General features: G+C 34.6%; 2 protein-coding genes across 4 annotated transcripts; one reads left to right on the top strand and one right to left on the bottom strand.

Annotated features, from left to right (window-relative positions):
* Window positions 1-1,057: 1,057 nt before the first annotated feature.
* On the top strand, window positions 1,058-8,724 carry LOC101738583 (integrator complex subunit 3 homolog). 3 transcript variants are annotated; one of them, XM_021350291.3, is made up of 5 exons: window positions 1,058-1,289; window positions 1,457-4,066; window positions 5,880-6,005; window positions 7,500-7,628; window positions 7,829-8,724. In XM_021350291.3, the coding sequence occupies exons 1-5, from the start codon at window positions 1,215-1,217 to the stop codon at window positions 7,892-7,894; spliced, it is 3,006 nt and encodes a 1,001-aa protein (XP_021205966.2). In that variant the 5' UTR covers window positions 1,058-1,214; the 3' UTR covers window positions 7,895-8,724. The 3 variants fall into 3 exon arrangements, 2 of the variants coding, with proteins under 2 accessions (XP_021205966.2, XP_037874354.1); XR_009975939.1 differs by lacking the exon at window positions 7,829-8,724 and having other exon boundaries at window positions 1,063-1,289; window positions 5,880-7,236; window positions 7,500-7,597; XM_038018426.2 differs by lacking the exon at window positions 7,500-7,628 and having other exon boundaries at window positions 1,063-1,289.
* A 2,969-nt stretch (window positions 8,725-11,693) lies between these two features.
* Window positions 11,694-15,114, bottom strand: LOC101738451 (uncharacterized). The gene is made up of 5 exons (XM_004929605.4): window positions 14,478-15,114; window positions 14,120-14,273; window positions 13,693-13,793; window positions 13,179-13,302; window positions 11,694-12,616 (listed from the first exon to the last, which is right to left on the bottom strand). Exons 1-5 carry the CDS (start codon window positions 14,712-14,714, stop codon window positions 12,513-12,515), a joined length of 720 nt encoding a protein of 239 aa, XP_004929662.1. The 5' UTR covers window positions 14,715-15,114; the 3' UTR covers window positions 11,694-12,512.
* Between the last annotated feature and the right edge of the window lie 543 nt (window positions 15,115-15,657).

The raw sequence follows: 15,657 nt of genomic DNA, 5'->3' as shown, positions 1-15,657 counted from the left end.
GAACTGAAGAGATTCGAGAATTAATATCCTTATTAAGTACCGTACTATCAAATACGTAGGTAGCAAAGATGTTCTGCCAAGCTTGATACAGATGTCTTCTTCTTCTTCTTAATTTTGGCTCGGCACGATACAGATGTCACTAGCATTACACATAACAGGCGATAGGAAAATAGTATGCAAGGAAAACTTTTTAGTTTGTGGAACTATTTGCACAAACGCATGCCAATTAATATTGCATCCGAATGAAAAATGATTGTTAATGCATGTAGTTTACATTAATACGAAACTAAATGCGAAATTAACAATAATACGAAACTAAAACTTACAATTTTTTCAGAGACTTGTCACAGTTTAATGTAAACTCAATAAAGGCAATCGAATTCTACAGTATTTTAGCCATATTGCGCACAGAAGTTTTAACGATCTTTAGATTTTATTGATAGTAAAAGTAAAATGCTGCAAACCACAAGCGTTACTAAGTAATCAAAACCACAGCTACGGTTTTTAAAATTTGAATAGTACATAATAGATTATCCGACTATTCATTCATCATTAAAATAATATCGACCCTAACCGTAGTAGCAATATTTTCACCAGAACAATCCTCAACGTCATTTGCAAGCTGTGAACGTCCTGTGGACTATGGTATAATGTTTCTGACCGCTTAAAAAATGAACATGCAATTTGATTACTGGTGGTAGGGCATAATAAAAGCCCGCACGAGTTTAAATATCATCAAATTATTTTATCATCATACCTATCATCATCGTGCCTAAATATGCCGTGAAGTGGACATATTTCAGTTTTTACACCAATAAATAGTTATTTAATTTTAAAGTCTTCAAGTATTCTATGTTATTAGGCTACAGCATAAATATCGGTAGAACTTTTATGAGTTTGTTTGGTTCCGATAAATATTATTTCAGTGATTCATGTCGATTCTATCTCTAGTTATATATTTTTGTTAATGGTCACGTTCCAGTTTTACCCATAGAGCTTAGTAATCCAAAAGTACCACCTCTCTATTTAGGCAAGTAGTAAACTAGCGCACTCTCTCGGTTAATTCTCTTACTTCGATGGCTGTCACTTGTATACGCACACATTGATATGTTTGATTGTATTGCTTCATAAACATTTTTCGCCTACGATAGCCATGCAGGAGACAATCTGTGCTACGTTTTTGACAAAATAATTAGTTTTTAAATTCACATATTATGGAGCAGGCCAAATCTAATTCACCCAAACTATTTGTGAGCACCGCAATAGAAAATAAGGATGAAGTGGAAGAGGTACTTTTTAAAATTTCGTATTTTCAACAAAGAAACGTTAAGTCGGCCATGTAAAGCCATAACTTTCATTATTGACACTGGTGGCGCTGATGTGCAATTAGCGCGAAATTTCAAGTTAACACGAAATTAGTTCCACTTGTTATCATAATACTTTTTTTCCTTTTCAGAGGTACGAAAGGGCTTACAACTATTTTCAATCTCTTGTAGCGGACTGCACCGAAAAAGAAGCACATGACGCCCTTAATAACGCAGTCTGTAAAAATCATGAGGAAGTTTCAGTTGGCATGCTCATGTCTATACTTACAGAACCGCAGAATGCTACAAAATGTTACAGAGATCTTACACTTATAACCAGAGATGGACTAACGTGTGTGCTTAATAATCTATCCAATTTAATTTTAGAAAGGTACTTAAAGTTTTCGGACACTACAAGGAACCAATTAATGTGGCTAATAAAAGAGATGATTAGAAATGCAGTTACAGGAATAGATAATGTTTGTTGGAATTTAATGCGATACGCATCCGGAGGCGATATAACACCCAAAAATATTATATTAGTAGAATCTCTGTTGGACATGTTTATTGAACATAGAGGTTGGTTGGATAAGTTCCCTGTACTTATATGCATGGTTGTGTATACATACTTAAGGCTTGTAGAAGACCATAATATACCCCAGTTAATGAACCTAAGACAGAAAGAAGTTAACTTTGTTATCACTCTGATAAGGGAACGTTTTACTGATGTCTTATCTTTGGGAAGAGACTTAGTAAGACTGCTTCAAAATGTTGCTCGCATACCAGAGTTCAATCAGCTTTGGCAGGATATCTTGGTCAATCCCAAATCATTAAGCCCTACATTTACCAATGTGCTACAATTGTTACAAACACGAACATCTAGAAGGTATCTTCAGTCAAGATTAACTCCGGACATGGAAAGGAAATTAGTTTTTCTAACTTCACAAGTTCGGTTCGGTCACCACAAAAAGTATCAAGAATGGTTCCAGAGACAATATCTTGCCACACCAGAGTCACAATCACTAAGAAGTGATATGATAAGGTTTATTGTTGGAGTAATTCATCCCACTAATGAACTTCTCTGTTCTGATATAATTCCCAGATGGGCAGTGATTGGTTGGCTCCTTACAACTTGTACGTCAAATGTAGCTGCATCAAATGCTAAATTGGCCCTGTTTTATGATTGGCTTTTTTATGACCCTGAAAAAGACAACATTATGAATATAGAACCTGCCATCCTTGTTATGCACCATTCAATGAGATCACATCCAGCAGTGACTGCAACATTATTAGATTTCTTGTGTCGAATCATTCCAAACTTCTACCCACCATATGCAGAGAAAGTTAGACAAGGAATATTCAATTCCCTTCAACAAATAATTGAGAAAAGGGTTTTGCCAAATTTGCATCCTCTGTTTGACTCTCAAAAGTTGGACCGAGAATTGCGTTCCACTGTAAGAGAAACCTTTAAAGAATTTTGTACGAATGGGAATGGTGAAGGTGTATCTGGCATACGCGATGAGGGTACTGATGATGCAATACCAAGAGTTGGGTCCGATGAACCAGCATTCTCGGATGATGAAGAAGAGACCATTACACCAACTATAGCAGAAGATACTGATGATGATGATTTACCTTTATCAGAAGTTCGTGCCAGAGAAAGACCTGAACTAGCTGCTGCACTGCCGTTAGTTTTGCGACCACTAGCAGAAACGCTTCTGGATGAGCGAACATCATCTTCCGCAACTGCTTTGCTTGATGCATGCGGATCTCCATCGCCAACGCCGAAAGCTCTCGCAGATCTTTTTGCTGCTGCGGTTCAAGAAGCAACACCTCTACGTATAAGCAACAATCCCGCTCCAGCCGAATTAGATAATGCAATAAATTCACCGCTTTTTTCCATGTTCAATTATCTAATAGACTCGAGTAGTGGAGCTGAACATAAACGGAAACTGGTATTAGAAACGTTCAAAGAAATCCACAGTCAAGGTTCTCTGAGATGTGTCGGTTTTAGCCTACTGTTTTATTTAAGAGTCTGCTACGAAAGAGATCGTCGTTCAGAACGAGATTCGGCGAAAAGACGTAACGTGAAATTCAAAGCTGACGTTTATAAGGACTACTGTAGTTATTTAGAATTAAAATTAGCCGAGAGCTTAGCGGACGATTTCGAAAGGTGCCAAGAATACGACACCAATGTTTTAGTTTGGTTAATACCAGATGTTTATAGAGAGTTCAAAGACCAAGCACAGAATCATATAAGATTATTGCATGCAATCGTATCGACCCTAGATGCGTGTCAACTTCAAAGACTAATCTGTTTGACATTGCAAGGAAATTTAATGATGTTCAAATCGGACGATATCACGACAATGTTGTCGACCAGCCTTGGATGGGAGACGTTCGAACAGTATTGTCTGTGGCAACTGTTAACCGCCCATGACATATCCGTTGAGGATGTTTTACCGATCATTCCGAAGTTATCATTCAAAGAGCATTCGGAGGCGCTCACGTCCGTTCTGTTGATGTTGAAGCAGGAAAGACCGACCGCCGATGTCGTAAGACAGTTGTTCTGTAGAACATACGACGAGGAGGATACATCGGTGGTTTCAACGTTGATGTATTGGTGCCAAGATTACGAAGATAAAGTCGGTGATTTAGTCGCGGCATTGTTGAGTACGCGCTATCCGGGTACTAGTCCGAACAAGCGAAAACGTCCAGGGAAACACAGCATGCCACCAAACGCACCGCCGTCTGCAGAGTTGGTATGTATCAAAAATATATCTATAATGAATTTCTTCATCACATTAATCATCATGTATCGTTGTACCCTTAGCTCTGGACTTAATCATAAACAAATAATATAATTTAATACCTTTCAAAAAGCAAATTCCGGAGCAGTATTTGTTGCAAATAGAGTTCTTAATTATTTTTATCGCAGGGGCTTTTAAAGTCGAAATTTGGAAATCGAAAAAATTATGAGTAGTATACTTTAAAAACTCACACTAGAATTTTTCAAAGAAAATTTGAGGAATGTAACTGGTGGTAGGGGCGTCTTGTGAGCCTGCACGCGTAGGTACCACCACCCTTCCTATTTCTGGCGAGAAGCAGTAATGCCTTTCGGCTTGAGCAGCCATTGTGCTTTTTTCCCTACCTAATCGTTGGTAACTTAAGGAGCTAATTCAACTTAGCGCGGAGGGGTAGGTGAGCTCACGTACTCAACCTGAGAGAATTGCTAACGTTAGCCCTAACAAAAGCAGTACTTCGCTGAATCTACTACTGGATCAGAATCGTGCCCCACTGAGAAGATACTTCGAGAAACTCAGTGGGCTGTGTCTATGGGTTACTTCGCCGGTGATCGGTGCTTTAAGAGCCTAAAAGCACCGAGAGTGAATCTTGAGGATCCGCCAAGACACATTTCAGGCGACGGCGGCTTTGCTTTGCCCCGTCGCCTAGATCGGCAATGAATATTCAATAATACCCCGTGCATACACTTCACTGTATCGAAGTTGTTTTATGTATTTGTTTATTATAGCTTGGTTTTATTATGACAGAACGATCTCACAGCCCACCAATTGCAGTAGGTTGTTTCCGGAGCCCATAAGCGGTATAACGTTCGAAGTTTCAATTGTATAACGGCTGTCTCTCGTTTCAAATTAGAATGCATGACTGCTTCGTGACAGAAATAGACTGGGTGTTTGGTACCTTACTCGTGGGTAGCCACCGAAATAATACCTTTTACCCGTTACACGCAAATAAATTACATTTTTATTTATTATTACAACATAATTGATTATTATTACACGATATCGTTACTGGGTTGTATTCAATTTTGGGGCCAGAAGCGAGCTATTTGGGTTGGTATTTAATTCTCATAACCTTAATGTTACCGTAATTTTAAGTCCAGTAAATTTATTGTCATGACAACAGGCACTTGTCCTATAACTATATATTGGTAAACACTGTTACCTAAATTAGGAGTTATGATACATTAAAAACTACCCCAAATCTCATTCGTATCACTGGTTCGAAATTCAAACTCTATGGTGTTTGCTATTTTTCCTGTAATGAGTGTTGAAATTCGGCAATTTTATTAAACAGTATATAATATACAATAATAAAGGAAAACTAACTGCATATTAGAACATTATTAAAAACAAAAGAAGTACGACTTCTAAGCTTTTAAAAAAACTTCCTATTTAAATTGTCATCCGTGTTGGCGTTATCAAATGCGTAAAATGAAAAATATATAAATGAATATTCTAAAATACTATCAATAAATTAGTGATTGACTTGATTGTGATGAAGCATGTTTCATTCTCAACATTTCTAAATACAAAAAAATGGAAAATTAGAGAAGGTTTAAATTCATGAAATCGTTACCTATTTGGCCGCAAAATTTAAAACGACCCTCCTGCATCGTGGAAGACGTTCGCAAACGCGTGTTAAATATATAATTCCTCAGAAAACTTTGGTACCCGCTAAATATCCGTTCGCACACTTGTAATAAGGAATACGAAGCGACCTCTTTAACTTTATCTCGTGTGTTTGTTAATTGCTTGTCTCATCATTTAACAGGTGCTCAAACATTTGGAGCAGATGAGAATGTGCTGCGTTGAACAAGACGACATGTCGATTTTCAACATGGAATGTATGCAGAAGGCCCTACAACAAGCTCAATCGAATAGTAGCGATAGTTTAAGGGTAAGGAAGTTCATTGTTTTATTAATAAATAATGACGGTATTGTTCACGGTGAACAGAAAAATTACAAGTGTAAGCATTGAGGTCGTTATCGTAACGGTCTATATACAATGTAACCGATTATCATGGTAAAATACGAGTACCTTTTATTGGGGCAAGGCTTTGAAATAGGACGCCCACATACGAGTACACAATGGCTGATTTTATTTAAAAAAAAAACCTTTGACGTGTAATATGTACCCAGAATTAAACGCCTTTTTTATCAAGTCGGTTAAAGTAGTTGTTGAGAATAATCGACTGTCTACTTGACGTTTTCCGGAATAACGCTTCGCCGCACCGCACTGATGACCTCACGCTCGCGTCGGTACAGTCGTGTGATTTTGTTCTTATCATCTAAATAAAAAAACATGTTGAAATATCTCAAAAATAAACTACATTTATAAATGAGGTTTTCATCGATGTACGCAATAAAGTAAAAAGATAATTAAATACAATGATATAACTCTGTGTGATTGAAAAAGTTAGCTTAGAATATTTGAGAGAAAAAAAACCTAATAGAATTAATCATGCAGCGATGAAGATGTCACAGGTTTATGGACCAATATTCATGTGCTATCTAAGGTTGATTTTAAATAATAAAAACGTTTGTTTGTAATTTTATGATATAGTTTTAATTGTAGTTAATTTACTGAACTACAAAACTTTTTTTTATTGCTTAGATGGGTGGACGAGCTCACAGCCCACCAGGTGATAAGTAGTTCCCTGTACTAGATCCCATAGACATATACAACGTAAATGCGCCACCCACCTTGAGATATAAGTTCTAAGATCTCAGTATAGTTGCAACGGCTGCCCCACCCCTCGAACCGAAACGCATTACTGCTTCACGGCAGAAATAGACGGGGTGGTGGTACCTGCCTACCCCTGTGGACTCACAAGAGGTCCTACCACCAGTAATTCTGCTACAATTACAAATTTCCACTTTCGACATTTAGGATCTACCATAAATTACACAGCCATATTAATATAAAATATTTAAGCAACTAAATTACCGTTTATACTTTCTGAGCTGCACGACAAAATTCGATAACCGATAGCAAAATGTGGTTACGATACTACATTAAATATTAGTTATTGTTCAGAGGTGTGTGGTATATGGGAAAAATACATTAATTCTGACTTCTAATAATCTTTGTATGTATACGCCAAATAAGATAAAGTACTGTAAAACAGGTATCTCAAAACTGCCACTTTTATTTTGTGAGGTCTAACATTAACATGGTCAATGATCAGAAGATCTCTACTTATTATTTATTTCTTTTATTTTATATCTTCAAAATTCGATCTATTATTTTAATAAGTATTCATGACTATTTATGCTAACGCGTCATACTTATACATGTATGTTTTTAATTTTCTATGTAGTAGGTAATTAGGACCAGAATACGTTTTTTATTTTATTTTATAATTATTTTTATTTTCACTGTTAATTTCAGAGACAATATAGTGAATTATTTTCTTTGGCGTGGGAAGACGAATTACCCATATCTAGACGTGCTAGGAAATTAGTTTCGAATTCAATGCCAATCAACGCGAACTTGCATTCTTCGAATGAGGATAGTGAGGTAAATATTTAACAAGCATTAAAGTTTTGAAGCAATTTTCAATTACAAGCCTCATTATTTAACGTGTACATATATACATATGCAAATATTTGCCGCAAAATCCTGCGAATGTATTATTTTCGTGCAAATTCGAAGCATAGCTTTATTTAAGTTAGGGACAGCTATGTACATAATGAAATTACGTTTTCAATTATTTACAGGAAGAAGAGATTGTGAAGCCGAAACAAGCTAAACGTCGCAAGAAGGCAATTTCGGACAGTGATTGACATATCTTGTACCGTAAATGGACAGTAATCTTGTTGAACGTTAAAGTGCAACTCAATATATAAACATGATACATTGCGTCTCGCTTGTTGTTACCTTACGAGTTAGGTATCGTTCTAAGAATGGAGCCTAGATTTGATCTTGGTAGTTTGTCACGTTGTACAGCTGCTGTCATTGTTTTCGAGGATAAATTAATTTTCCGGTGTCGTTTTTTTTTTGTAATGTGACCTACTTTGTGTTGTGACGGAATAGAACTGTCTTATATAAAATGAATAAAACGATAGTGAAAATAAAACGAATGTACCTAAGAAAATTTGTGTGAATAAAGATAAAAGTGGCCTCATTCAAATGTAAAAGTTTAATTTGAATGTACATTTAAAATTTGGAGGATAGCAATTTTGTTATGATTGTTGTTCGATGTCTGCGAGTGTACAGAGTGCTTAGTGCGAGTTTCTTAACGTTCTCGATAGCGTAAAAGTTAACCCAATTTTGTATGCAGTTGGAACAGCGCCCCTAGCGGCAAACTTACGCAAACGATCCCATTCCATACAAATATGAGCTAACTTTTACGCTATCGAGAACGTTAAAAAACTCGCACTAAGCACACGGAACGAGGCAGTTCTAAAACGCACAAGTACATAAATATCAGGGAGTAGTCAATATAAATGATAGATAAATTATCCTATTGATGTACAGTTTTTTTATCTCCATACAATGTTAAACTTATTTTAAGTGTAAGTATGAGACCAAGTGTTTTATTCAAGAGATATATTGTATTAACGCAATTTTCGAAATACATTTTACATAAGGATCAATAAAGTATTTCCCCTTATTTACGTGTTCTTATTTTCTTATAATTAATTATATTACTTGGCTCCTTTATAATGAATTTTCTATACCTAAGAGATAATAACACAAAAACACTTTTACAGTTAATCTTCAACTTCAAAATCGTGATAATTATCTTTGAAATTAAATTAATGTATTCGTGTTTTTTCAGTGTTACAATTTAGAAGTGTTACATCCTATCAACTCTAAGCCTATTCATATTTCTGTCGCTGACGCGTTCACATCCTGTCTGGATTAAAGTAGTCACCGATTAATAACACAAAAGCGCTACTCACTTTGAATGCTTTTATTTTTAACCGACTTCAAAAAAGGAGGAGGTTCTCAATTCGACTATGTTTTTTTTTGTGTTACCTCATAACTTTACTGGGTGAATCGATTTTGATGATTCTTTTTCTATTAGAAAGCTGATGCTTCCCGTGTGGTCCCATTTCAATTTAGTCCAGTTCTGATAATGGTATCCATCAGAAAACCATGTAAGTCTTAAATTTGCATTAAGTATGTGCGCGACAAATAGATGAATAACTCAATATCACGCCAACCGATTTCGATGATTATTGTTTTTAGTGTATATTAATTTGTTTTGGAATATCTTTTATTTTTCTATTTGAAGTCGGTTATTGTTAAAGCATGTCTATTTACAATTATAAAACACCATACTATAATTCTCGTTATCTTATTTACCTACAATGTTAACAGTAATTATGTGTTGAACATACACCAATGAGCATGAATATTAACTTATTCGATTCGATAAAAACTGAGGACAATGTGTATTATATTACTACAATTATTTAAAAGTGTGTCTGTCTGTACCCAAAAAATCAATGATTACATTTATTTACGAAAAAGGAAACCCCTTGATTAAATTTACAGATTGTTAATCTCGTTGTGACAGAAGGAGGTGGAGGTGGAGTGGTTTATCAATAAAATACATTTTTTCACAGCCAAGTCAATAAATTTCCTTTTTTTTTATTGTTAGATGGATGGACGAGCTCATAGCCCACCTGGTGTTAAGCGTTTACCGAAGCCCATAGACATGTACAACGTAAATGCCGCCACCCATCTTGAGATATGAGTTCTAAGATCTCAGTATAGTTACAACGGCTGCCGCACCCTTCAAACCGAAACGCATTACTGCTTCACGGCAGAAATAGGCAGGGTGGTGGTACCTACTCGTGTGGACTTAAAAATGTAAAAAAATAGGGATGCTAGTTACTTCTGCGTTTACTATCAAACAGTTTATTACAATATTACATTCTGAGAACGCTGTCTACGCAGAGCGGGCTATCTCAATTTTTTTTTCGTAACATAATATTGACAATGACCGGAAGAACAACTTACATGAGCTCGTCTGCTCCCAAACTAGGATTCCCCGTAACATAGAAACCAGAGACTGAAATACATACTTATATATACGATCACAAAAATGACGAACATAGATATTAAAAACCCAGACAAAGAAATTTGTGCATCGCACGAAATTTTGCCCGATGTGGGAATCGAACCCACGACCCTAGGCCCAGCAGTGAGGGCCGCTAACGCATGAGTCATTCATAATATACGTGCCTGACGACAGATGGCAGCACGTGTATTTTATTTGTAACATTTAAAAAAAAGCATTTACACACTCCCTTTATCCATTTCACATTAAATCAGACTTTCACTTAAAGTACTTTAACTATAGTCGCGTGTCAGAACTAAGACGCACTTTTTTTATTACTTAGATCGGTGGACGAGCTCACAGCCCACCTGGAGCTAAGTGTTTACCAAAGCCCATAGACATGTACAACGTAAATGCCACCCATCTTGAGATATGAGTTCTAAGATCTCAGTATAGTTACAACGGCTGCCCCACCCTTCAAACCGAAACGCTTTACTGCTACACGGCAGAAATAGGCAGGGTGGTGGCACTCCCGCGTGGACTTACTTTATTACTATACTATACTTATGTGTTTTAGGTGCAGACCATTGTTTTTTTTTTTCAAGTCGAATATGAGGCCTTTACATTTGGGAGACATGATTTAACAATGTGAATAATGCCGCCCATTTTGGTAAAAAAAATATTCACTTCGCTTTCAATCGAAAGGCATGATTGGTATGTGGCCGAAATAAGTGGAATGTTAGTATCCAACAAAACCACTCCCTGTATTAAGAAATTCGCAAGGCATAATAGGTAATATGAAATCTACGGATTCACCTCATTAGAAAAAAAAGCAATTAAAAATCTTCTTATTCTAAGTATAGTAATAAGTATTCGGACAAAGAAATAAAAAGGTAACAACGGTAAAAACAGTAATTAAAGGGGGAAAATGAAGTACCTGAAACAATGAATATAAGGGGTGGAATAAACATTCAGGTCGTACATTTGAAGTTCTAGAACAGGAACCATTAACTTTCATCATTTTGAAGTCGTCGTGGCCTAAAGAATAAGACGTCCGGTGCATTCGTATCTAGCGATGCACCGGTGTTCGAATACCGCAGGCAGGTACCAATTTTTCTAATGAAATACGTACTTAGCAAATGTTCACGATTGACTTACATGGTGAAGGAATAACATCATGTAATAAAAATCAAACCCGCAAAATTATAATTTGCGTAATTACTGGTGGCAGGACCTCTTGTGAGTCCGCACAGGTAGGTACCACCGCCCTGCCTATTTCTGCCGTGAAGCAGTAATGCGTTTCGGTCTAAAGGGTAGGACAGCCGTTGTAACTATACTGAGATCTTAGAACTTATATGTCAAGGTGGGTGGCGCATTTACGTTGTAGATGTCTATGGGCCCCAGTAACCACTTAACACCAGGTGGGCTGTGAGCTCGTCCAACCATCTAAGCAATAAAAAAAAACTTGCCATTGTTTGTAAATAAACTATTAACGAGACCATATACGTAGGTGCGGTCAAAAATGTTCTTATAGTTAGTGATTATCGGGTAAGTAATAAAACTAAATCCTATAAAATCAAAACTCTTCATTTAATGCTAAAGAAATAAAATTTGCACAATATAAATGTTTCAGTTCTACGTGTAATTCAAATTAAAGGAACATGTCACAGTTACACTATGACTGTTGTTTTAGATTAACAACAAATATAAAATTAGGATTTTTAATATTTTCCTTTTCGCAGAATGAACCGAAGTCATCTGCCTAGCTATTTTTATTTTTAATATTTCATTTTATTCACCTCTGAAAGTTACTGGCAGGCATAAGTAGATGATAATATAGTTAAAATTGAACAGCTGTAGGCCCATTTTAGTTCGTTGATAAAGTAATAATTTCAAGTCAACATTGTGGTGGGGTGGTGGCCAAAATACTTTTTGGAAGGTGCAAATAAATATTTAAAAAAATTATCAATTTACATTTTCTAATCTTAACTTTGTTTATTGGTCAGTCTTAAACTTATTGGTCAGGTAGCTTTTATTTGACAGAATTAAACATAACATGATATAACATACCTATAGCTGTTTTATTAGCTATTTTCTCTAATAGTTTAAAACACATATCCTCTGATCTCAAATTAATATATCACACAGTCTAAGAAACTAACTTAAATTTAACATTAAATGTCTTTTAACAATGGAGGCTAAAAACTTGAACACTTATACTGCATTATATTAAATCCTTCACCTATATTTCTATATCATAATACACATTAATAAAGCAAATAAAATTTACTCAGTAATGGTTCTCGCCTTGCTGTCTGATATTTCAGCAATAAAAAATTTCAAAATTAACATGATGACATTTTAGCTTAAAACAAAAATTGTATTAAACACTACAATTTTCCTTGTTTGTACCTTTGACGTGCCTGTGCTTTGCTATATTTGTTTTTTCTTTCTGGTATTACATCTTCTTTTTCTTGAGAACTGTCATTGTACCCTATGTTTAAGAAATATTTATTTAATAAGTTTAAATTAAAAGTACCTTAAATTGAAAATGGAATTATAAGTTATTAATGGACAAATAAATTGACACAAATCTTTAAGTTAAATCATTGAATAAAAAAAGAAAAGATAAAAAAGAACCTCCTTTTAATTTAAAGTTAATTGTAATAATGAGTACAAATTCCCTGTGAAAGTGTTGCTAATCAAATTAACAACATCTAATTATTTGTCCTCAGTTTTTAGATTTAGTATAAAGATTTATTATATAATCAATTTTTCTGATAACAATAATGTAAAGTGAAACAAAAATGAGCTAGGTGGATTTTAGTACAAAACAGTGTTTCTACAGATGTACTGGGTTTTGGGCATCCACAACAGATTACCTATTGGGTTTATAGACACTTGTATTTCTGGTAATGTGTACAGCTTTCTGTATATATTTATAGTAAAATTACTATGATAGAAATATATTTTTTTACACTTTTTTGGCTTGTCATGTTTCGTCTTGTCTAACGGAACCCTAATAAAATCAAACTCAAAAAACTAAACAACATTACCTAAGTCAACTGGCGGCTGCAGTGATCTGCCTGCACTCCATGATGACATCATAGTTGTTGTTTTTCCTACAACAAATCCCAATCCTGACAATGCCATTGAAAATGCAACCATGCTGAATGGGTTCTGCAATTTAAAAAAAAAGTGCTGTCAAACAATTAAGGCTTTAATTTTGCTCTATGATTAAGAAGTGGTTCTATTCTTAAGCAGCCAGTGTTCATTTCAGAGTCAAAACATACTTAAAACAGATACACCTAATACCATACTGTACTAGTATAATGATAGATTGATGGATATTTCTATGTTAGTAAGATATCTTCACAGGACAGAACTTTTTGACACCCAACACCAACCAACCAGTGAGTTTAATAAAGAACATTGGCTTTCTTAACATTCATTATATTAGTAATTTTGGTCGCTGTTGCCGAAACCGGCTTGGAACCATGATGATGATGATATTAGTAATCTTCATTATTTTCAAAATGATTGAAAATATATCTCTTCCGTTATACTCACAGTTAGTGTAGGATTCGTTGTAAAGCTATAATCAAGTATTACAATCATAATTCCAACTACTAAACCAATGCATGTACAAATCCATACAACATTTTGACTTTCTGAAAAAATAGGAAAGCATAAATAAATTAATAATTATATCTGTATTTTTGTTACTTAAACTACAGATACAGGTTTTACATCAACTTTGGCATCTAAAGAAACTTATTCAACTTCAACCAGATACTTTATTAAATCTTATACAGATTGTTATTATAGATGGGTGGACCAACTCAAGGAGGTGGCTCTAGGTCAGATACAGGGAGCGGTACATATGGTGCAGAACTGGACTGAGTGGATAAGATTGACATACAATCACGATCCTCAGCATTGAGGGAAAGACCAGAAAGAAAGATACAGATTGTTAGTTTGCACAATTCAAAGTCACCTTTTATTCTATTTTCCTGCATTTCTGATAACTCTTTTATGGAGTCTATTAACTTTTGATTCTGTGGGTCAAGTTGTAAAGCATGTGTATATGAAATAATTGCTTCATCATATAAACCACTTGCCGCTTCTACTTCTGCTCTACGAAAATAGCCCTGAAAATATATATTTTGAAATAAGTTTAATTTGCTTACTAAATAAATGATTATCCCGTTCTCAATACTAAATAACTGTTTTGGTGAAAGTTATACATGTGAAATTTTTATTATCATTATATCTTATATCTTAGAAACATTGATGGCAGTAGAAGTATAAATTACATTGTAAAGGTCTTGCAAAACTTTCAAACTCAAAATTACCTTTGCCCATTGAGGTTGCAATCTAACTGTTTCATTTGCATCTTGTAATGAAAGATAATGTTGGTCGAGTTTCAGAAAGGCGAATGACCTGTTGCTGTGCAAAATATAGTTGTTTGGATCCATTTTGATAGCTTGTGTATAATGTAAAACAGCTTCGATGAATTTTCCATCTTTGACGCATTCGTTTCCTTTTATTTTTAACTCCTCCACTGTCGTCGGTTTCTTGGCTTCATCCATGATGGTATTTTTTAACAAGCAAAAAGTTTATGATGAGACAATTTAATTGTTGTTTTTTAAACCACTTTATAATTATATAAATATTAAATTATATTATCGGAGCATCAATCTGACATTTTTAATGATAGGGAATATTGAACAAATTTATTAAATAAAGCACTATTTAGATTCAGCAGTCCTTGGCAGTACTAATTAGCTGGTATTTCCAAGGAATTGTTATACTTTTTGGTGTATATCTGAGCTTATTTACTGTTATAATAAGTACATTACTACAACTTTTATTAGTATTATATACTTATTGATATTAATTAATGGATAAAATTCCACATTTTAGTCCCGTACATTACCTATAATTTTTTTATAGGATTTTATGACCTGGTAACTAAGACCTTTACGTCATGTCTTATTTTAATTTAATGGAGTGAAATGAAATCAAGATGATTAATTTCAGACATCAACTGGGATGAAATTAAATGAAATGAGATGAGATGATATGGGATGAAATATAATCTCAGTTAAATGGTGGTCATTTACTGAAAATTTTTTCAGTGTACTTAAAGAAAACAGCCGAATATTATATAGTTAATACACATAAAATGTATTATTGTACTGACAAGAAAAACGTAGACCATTATGCCTTATCGTTGGTAATGTGAATGTCTATTTTAGAAAAAGTGAAGTGGAACAAAATAAAATGAAATTTGTCGTTTTATTTTCCTAATTTAGTCAAGTTGAAGTTGACTTGATTGAATTAAATTCTAGAATAGTAATAGTTGTTTGATCTGTGAAAAGACACAAATTAGACAAAATGGTACAATATGCTGGATCAGAGTATTTATAGTTTGAGTTCTAATATACTAATGAAAGATTCAGTGAATTCGCAAATAAAATAAAAAAAATTTATTCTTTTTCTTGGAGGATAACATGCTCTTGCATATTTTTT

Source organism: Bombyx mori, chromosome 21 (assembly GCF_030269925.1).
Source record: "Bombyx mori chromosome 21, ASM3026992v2".
In the NCBI taxonomy this organism is placed as follows: Eukaryota; Metazoa; Arthropoda; class Insecta; order Lepidoptera; family Bombycidae; genus Bombyx; species Bombyx mori.
Note: the sequence above shows the minus strand (reverse complement) of the source record. Positions and strands in the feature narration are given on the sequence as shown.

What these genes read in the sequence shown, in the direction of transcription:
- LOC101738583 (XM_021350291.3), top strand. Translation starts at nt 1,215, where the DNA reads ATGGAGCAGGCCAAATCTAATTCACCCAAACTATTTGTGAGCACCGCA. An exon ending in ATAAGGATGAAGTGGAAGAG is followed by an intron (nt 1,290 to 1,456) that starts GTACTTTTTAAA and finishes TTTCCTTTTCAG; the next exon opens with AGGTACGAAAGGGCTTACAA. An exon ending in ATAGTAGCGATAGTTTAAGG is followed by an intron (nt 6,006 to 7,499) that starts GTAAGGAAGTTC and finishes TGTTAATTTCAG; the next exon opens with AGACAATATAGTGAATTATT.
- LOC101738451 (XM_004929605.4), bottom strand. Translation starts at nt 14,714, where the DNA reads ATGGATGAAGCCAAGAAACCGACGACAGTGGAGGAGTTAAAAATAAAA. An exon ending in TGCAACCTCAATGGGCAAAG is followed by an intron (nt 14,274 to 14,477) that starts GTAATTTTGAGT and finishes ATATATTTTCAG; the next exon opens with GGCTATTTTCGTAGAGCAGA. An exon ending in CAACGAATCCTACACTAACT is followed by an intron (nt 13,303 to 13,692) that starts GTGAGTATAACG and finishes TTTAAATTGCAG; the next exon opens with AACCCATTCAGCATGGTTGC.